The sequence below is a fragment of the Dipodomys merriami genome, unplaced genomic scaffold (genome assembly GCF_024711535.1).
Source record: "Dipodomys merriami isolate MVZ:Mamm:240054 unplaced genomic scaffold, mDipMer1.0.p SCAF_16, whole genome shotgun sequence".
Taxonomy (NCBI): Eukaryota; Metazoa; Chordata; class Mammalia; order Rodentia; family Heteromyidae; genus Dipodomys; species Dipodomys merriami.
The window spans coordinates 14,173,215-14,179,960 of NW_027202937.1; the positions used below are offsets into that span (position 1 = coordinate 14,173,215).

Here is a 6,746-nt window from a genome sequence, read left to right on the forward strand (position 1 = left end):
GCTCTTATCTCCAATAAACCAGCACAAAACCGGAAGTGGTACTGTGGCTCAAAAAGTAGAGTGCTCGCCTTGAGCTGAAGAGCTGAGGGACAGCGCCCAGATACAGAATTCAAGCCCCATGACTGACCAAAAAAAAAAAAAAGAGTCTCACAGACTTTCTTTCCTGGGCAGGCTTCCAACAGTGACCCTCAGATCTAAGCCTCCTGAGTAGCTAGGATTACAGGCATGAGCCACAGCTCCTGGCTATAATAAAACAATTTTAAAAATGAATATTTCTAATAATGTTAGCATTACTAATGATCACAGAAATGCAAATCAGAACCACAGAAGGTTTTACTTCATATTTGTGCCTGTGATAAAATGATTTAAAAAATGGTTTGGTGAGGTTATAGAGAAAAAGAAACCCTTGTACCTTGTTGAGGGAATGTAAGTTAGTACAGCTTTTATGGGGGAAACATACTAGGAATTCATACAAAATTAAAGGTAGAGCTATACAATCTAGAGTACACAACTAAATAAAAGAAAGTCAGGATCTTTGAAATATTAATACCAAGTTCAAGATTGAGAAACAATTCAAGTGTCAACTGATGAAAGACTAAGCAGTTATGCAATTAATATTATTCATCCTTAGACACAAAGAGCTCTGACATTTGCAACAGCATGTATGATGCTGGATATCATAATGCTAAGATAAATGGACCATTTGTGAAAGGAAAATACTTCATTATCTTCCCTATATAGAATAGAACTTTGGTTAGCAGGAGTTGGGGAAATTATAGTGAGATGTTGGTCAAAGGATACAAAGTTGTAATTAAATACAATGAGTATTCTAGAGATAGAATATGCAGTGTTATGATAATAGTTAATACTGTATTGCATATTGGAAATTCATTAAGAATAGATTCAGATGCTGTTAGCACATGTATCAAATAATAACTGTGTGAAGACAAGAGTGTATTAATTTAGCTTGAGTAGAGAACTCACTTTATAGTACATTTATGTATCAAAACATAATTTAATTATATATAAATAAAGTTAAGGTTAATTATATTTCAGGATAATTTATTGATTTATTGCTGTACCAGGCTTGAACTGAGGGTTGTAAGCTCTCAGTTACTTTTTTTTTTCTCATAGCTGGCACTTTACCATTTGAGTAAGTCTTCCAATCCAGCTTTTTTGCTGGTTAGTTGGAAATAATCTCACAGACTTTTTTCCTAGGGCTGATTTCAGTCTGCAATCTTAAAATCTTTGCATTGTGGGGCTGGGAAGGTGGCTCAGTGGTAGAGCGCTTGCCTTGCATGCATGAGGCCCTAGGTTCCGATTCCTCAGCACCACATAGGCAAATAGAAAAAAGCTGGAAGTGGTGCTGTGGTTCAAGTGGTAGAGTGCTAGCCTTGAGCTGAAGAGCTGAGGGACAGTGCCCAGGCCCAGAGTTCAGGCTCCACGACCGGACCCCCCCCCCCAAAAAAAAAAAATCTTCGCATTGTAAAGTGCTAGGATGTATAGGCATGAGACACCATTGCCCAGATCTGCTTTTAATTTTTTAATTGCAAGACAAACAAATAAAAAACAACAAGGAACATAAACAGTGCTGAATAGAAAGGTCAGCTAATTTTGCTTAATCTCTTATTCTCCTATTGCATGAGAATAAGTTTCTTACAGACACATTTAGATTTTCAGAGACCAGTGCTGGGCCCATTGCTGTCCCTCTAGAAAGTTTCCAAACTCAGAAGCTCAGGAGATGACTTATGGGAACAAATAGAGTTCTGGCTTCCCTTCCATTAACTGCTTTCTACAACACCAAGTCTCAGAAAATACAGAGAGGAACCACTCCCTCTTTGCTTATAGAAACCCTTTTTCTGCTTTAAACTCATTTGTTAGGGGAGATCTGCAGCCAGCAGAAGGACATAGCTTTAATCAAACACAGCTGAAAAGATTTTGTGCTCCTTCTAGATGAACCTGAGATGTAATGGACTGTGGTCTCCCCAGAGCATTGATGAGCTGAGATTGTTTCTGGGGATTTGAGAGGCAGTGGGAGTTTCTTCCACTTTCTCTAATCTCCTTGGAAATGTCCACACTTCTGCCTTCAGGACTGGTGGTCACATGGGCTGTGAATCCAGCCCACATTTGCATCCAACAGAGGAGAGAATACTCAGGCTTTTGACTGGAGCAAAGACTTAGAGTGTTCCTGTGCAGGCCATGTCATGAGTGCCTTGAAGTGGAAACTGTGTTCTCCAAAGGTGCAGTCTCTTGGCCTGTGAAATTTACAGTAGAGCTGTAAGTGCCAGAGATGCCCCAGCTATACATTGGAGCACCATCTGGAGCATTGTTTTCAAAAACAAGATAGCATCCTTTGTAAAAGAATAGTTTTCTCCCTGTATGTATTCCTAGGTATTTTCTGAGGACTACGGTTTTGGATGTGCTTCTAATCAGCATACTGTGTTTCTCATGATCAATTTCTTTAATGCTTTTGAAACCAAACATCATCTGACTGTATATACAGGTCTAAGTGAGACAGTTTGAAATGGACAAAGAAACAAAGATGACACATTTCAGGCATGTGGATTTTTTTCTTTTCCCTCATGAAAAAAAATGTTTCTGAGTCATGTAAATGCTCATAGTTCTTCCTTAGAAGGTGACTGATCTCATTCTTTGCTCCCCCCCTTTCCTTTCCTCTACTCCCATGGAGATGATGATAACTACAAATTAGACATAAATCCCATGGTAAAGTATCCATCTCTATCTTGTGATTAACTTGGATTTAGAATGTACAGCAGAAATATATTCTTAGCTTTGTATAAAGGAATTTACTCATGATAAGTGTCAAACACTTGCTAGCAGAATCCTTTGTGTTGCAGTGGTTTTTTCTTGTCAGTAATGGGGTTTAAACTCAGGGTCTGGGAGCCATTCCTGAGCTCTTTTGCTCAAGGCTACCACTTTGAACCACAGTGCCACTTCCAATTTTCTGGTGGTTAATTGGAGGTTAGAGTCTCACAGACTTTTTGCCTGGGGTTGGCTTTGAATCTCACGTCTTAGATCTCAGCCTCCACAGTCACTAGAATTAGAGGCATGACCCACCAGCTCCCAGCTGCTGCTTCTTCCTTTTGTTTTTATTTTTTTTTTCTACTGATCATCTGTCTTTGGTCCTATAAACCAACTCAGATAAAGGATAGTTTCTAACATTTTTCTTCCTCATTTTTCTTTTATTGTCATTGTTCTTTAGGGAGCTCCTGGTACATACTTAGAAGGAACTAAATAACTTGCCTGAGATTATGAGCACTGAAGCTTATTTGATGGCACATTAATGCAAGAAACGGGGAAGTGGAGTGGTGGCTCAAGGGATAGAGTGTTTGCCTAGAGGTGAAGAGTGCAGAGACAGCTCCCAGGTCCAAAGTTCAAACCACACGACTGACCAAAAAAAAAAAAAAAAAAAAAAAAAAGAAAGAAAGCAAGCAAGAAAGAAAAAAGAAACAGTTTGATTAAAAGTGTGGGTTTGGGGAAAATTAAACTACTTATTTGAGGGAGCAGAAATATTTTCTTCCACTTAGGCAAGGAATGGGAATTTAGGCAAGGGATGGGAATTGGTAGTGGGTAAGGATCTGTTCTGCCGATATCCTGGACTCTGAATCTATGTCAGATTTTTCTAGAACTAGATTTCTTAAAAAAAAAAGAAATCCATGAAAATAAAGTCTTGATTAATTTAATGATTTGCTGAGGTAGAATATTAGGACAAGCAATTCTTAATGCATTACACCTTTGGCTCATGGAAGAATCGATGTAGAAAGTTAATTTTGCACTTTTCAGTGAACATTCCAGTATTTAGTGACATGTGCATCCCTGATGATCAGGATAAAGGGGCAGAGACAAGCATACCCAAGGACTATAAATACATTGATCTTTATTATTGTACAGTCATGTTTCATGACAGAACTTAGGTAGATGGAGGAGATTAAATTTGTCCAATAAAAACAAAGAAAACAGACCATGAGAATGAGAGTACTTAGAACCACTCTGATTTCTGGGCTGGAATTGTTTTCATATTTGGAGCTATGAAGGTAGAGGACTCGCTTGTAATGTTTATACAGATAGAAAACCATGTACCCACTGCTCCAGCCCATGAGACTCTGAAAGATCACATCCCGGAGAGCCATGAGGGAGAGGCAAAGCCACCTAAACACATGGCTAGATTGATACATATGACAATACCCAACATAGACTTCTGTTCTGGAGCTGTTCATGCTATTGGATGCTGTCATGAAGTAGAGCAAATAGGAGCTTATCAGAGCATTCAAGACCCAAAAGAAGAGGAGATAGGGAAGAACTTGCCATGCAGTCTGTGGTTTGAGCTTTCTCCACTGGGTGGTTCTGGGACTGATGGTAATGACCTGGACCATGGTGAGGAGACAGGTGGTGCAGACAGAAAGGCCTCGAGCTAGTTTTTCCATATAAAGCACAGTTTTGCAACCAACATCACTTAGGAAGTTTATAAAACAAAGATCTGTAGTTAATATACTTTTGATCCCTACGTTATAAATAATTATTGTATTTGAGAAAATCAAGTGAATGAGGATAATGTATATGGGTTTTTGTTTCTCATGACCCATAATTAAAGTATATACATATTTCACAAGTACAAGGGTGTTTCCCAAAATTCCAGGACCAGTAAGCATATAGAGGATTATCCTTTGGATGAGGTTACTCCAAATCATCGGATTTCATGCACAGGACCAGGAAAAGCCTTTTGAGAAGCACAAACAAGTAAAAATGGCATATTTCAGGTTTATTGATTTTCCCTGTTTACATAGTAAAAGCAATGGTTTATGAATTATGTAAATGTACAAGTTTATTTCCTGGAAGGTGCCTAATCTTTCTTTCCTCATTTCCTTCTTCCATCCTTCCTCCTTTCTTCTCTCCTTTATTCCCTCATCTCTTTCCTTCCTTTCTTTCTTACTTTCCTTCCTTTCTCTTCCCTCTTCTCCCCACCCCTTCCCCCTTCTCTCTGTCCTTAGTCTTGAACTCAGGGCCTAGGTGATGTCTTTGAGCTTTTTACCTCATGGCTGCCACTCAACCACTTGAAACACAACTCCACTTCTACTTCCATCTTTTTTTTTTTTTTAATGGTTAATTGGAGGTAAGTTTCTCATGGACTTTCCTATGTAGGCTGTCTTGGAACAGTGATCCTCAGACCTCAACTTCCCCAGTAGCTAGGATTACAGGCATGAGTTACCAGTGGCCAGCAGTTTCTTCCTTTCTTGATTCCTGTGACTTGGAGATCATGATGACTACAATTGAGACACAAACTCATGTTCATACATTCCCCTGATTTTTCCTTCTTTGTACTCCTTTGTGAATTCACATTTTCTGCAATCATTTTTTTCTTCAATGAAAAGTAAAATCAAGAAATATTATGTAATTTCCAATCTGTACTCCTTAGCAATACTAGCTTAAATGCTTCCTTCTCTTTCACTTGTTATACCCAGAAAATATCATTATGGATTTTTTCCTGTCAGTCTCGGGGCTTGAATTCAAGGCCTGGACACTGTACCTGAGCACCTGTTGCTCAAGGCCAGCATTCTACCATTTGAGCCACAGCATTACTTCCAGCTTTTTCTGTGTATGTGGTACTGAGGAATCAAACCCAGTACATGGTAGGCAACCACTGTACCCTTAAGCCACATTCCCAACCAGTACGATGTTTGTTTGTTTGTGTTTTGATACTTGTCCTTCCCCAGATTAGCAGGAACCTCAGGCAGTATGATTGGATACCAAGCAGAAGAAAATTAGAAAACACTGTAGACATAGATAGAAAAAAGGGGACTGGGAAGGTGGCTCAGTGGTATAGCTCTTGCTTTGCATGCATGAGGCCCTAGGTTTGATTCCTCAGCACCACATAATCAAAAAAAAAAAAGCTGGAAGTAGCGCTGTGGCTCAAGTGGTAGAGCACTAGCCTTGAGCTGAAGAGCTGAGGGATAGCGCCTAGGCCCAGAGTTCAGGCCCCATGACTGGACCACCATCCTCCCCCCCCCCCCAAAAAAAAGGAGAGACCAGAGGATTCAAGGCTGTACTTAGGCCCAAAATTCCCACAAGCAAGCATATTTGTTTACACAAGAAAGGTTACCATCCATACATGCAAAAATAAAGTATCTATATTAATATTACAATCAGAGCTAAAACAGAGTTTGTGAGAGACACTGGTTCCCTTATTTTTTTTGAGACAGGAGAGTGTAGGCCAGGGGAAGTCCAGATACATTTAGCCCAAGGTTAAATTGTGGGTAGGGATGGGAGGGGTGATGACAGTCCAGTCTCTAACCCCCTCCAAAGCTGCCTGTTTTAACCCTCCCATAGCCACTTCTCAGGGTTCTGAGTGCTGTCAAGGTGGCTTGTCTATACCAAATTGCTCCAACCTCTTAAGCCTTTTACAGGTTTCATAGTTCAGCTTCAGAGTTCCCTTTTATTTATTTGGAAAGATCATTACTTTTAGTTTTGTTAGAGTTAACACACATTGAATGTTAGAGAGAAACACTGAAAGACACCAAGGGGCCAACAAAATATCCCCAAGATTGTGGTTACTGGTCCCCCCAAAAAGCTAAAACCAAGATAGCCATCCTGAAAGTTTCCAGTTATCACTATTTTTTTAATCTTGTTTAATTTTCTTTGTGCTGTTCCAACTGGTTTTGAATTTTTTGAGAATTGTCACTTATATTAAAACAACATAATCCTATAAACAGTTTACATCCTAAATGATT

General features: G+C 39.4%; 1 protein-coding gene across 1 annotated transcript; it reads right to left on the reverse strand.

Annotated features, from left to right (window-relative positions):
* Nucleotides 1-3,800: 3,800 nt before the first annotated feature.
* LOC138827653 (putative vomeronasal receptor-like protein 4) lies at nt 3,801-4,734 on the reverse strand. The gene has a single exon (XM_070023276.1). It carries the CDS (start codon nt 4,707-4,709, stop codon nt 3,801-3,803), a length of 909 nt encoding a protein of 302 aa, XP_069879377.1. The 5' UTR covers nt 4,710-4,734.
* Between the last annotated feature and the right edge of the window lie 2,012 nt (nt 4,735-6,746).

Coding starts and splice junctions, on each gene's coding strand:
- LOC138827653 (XM_070023276.1), bottom strand. CDS start 4,709: ATGATTTGGAGTAACCTCATCCAAAGGATAATCCTCTATATGCTTACT.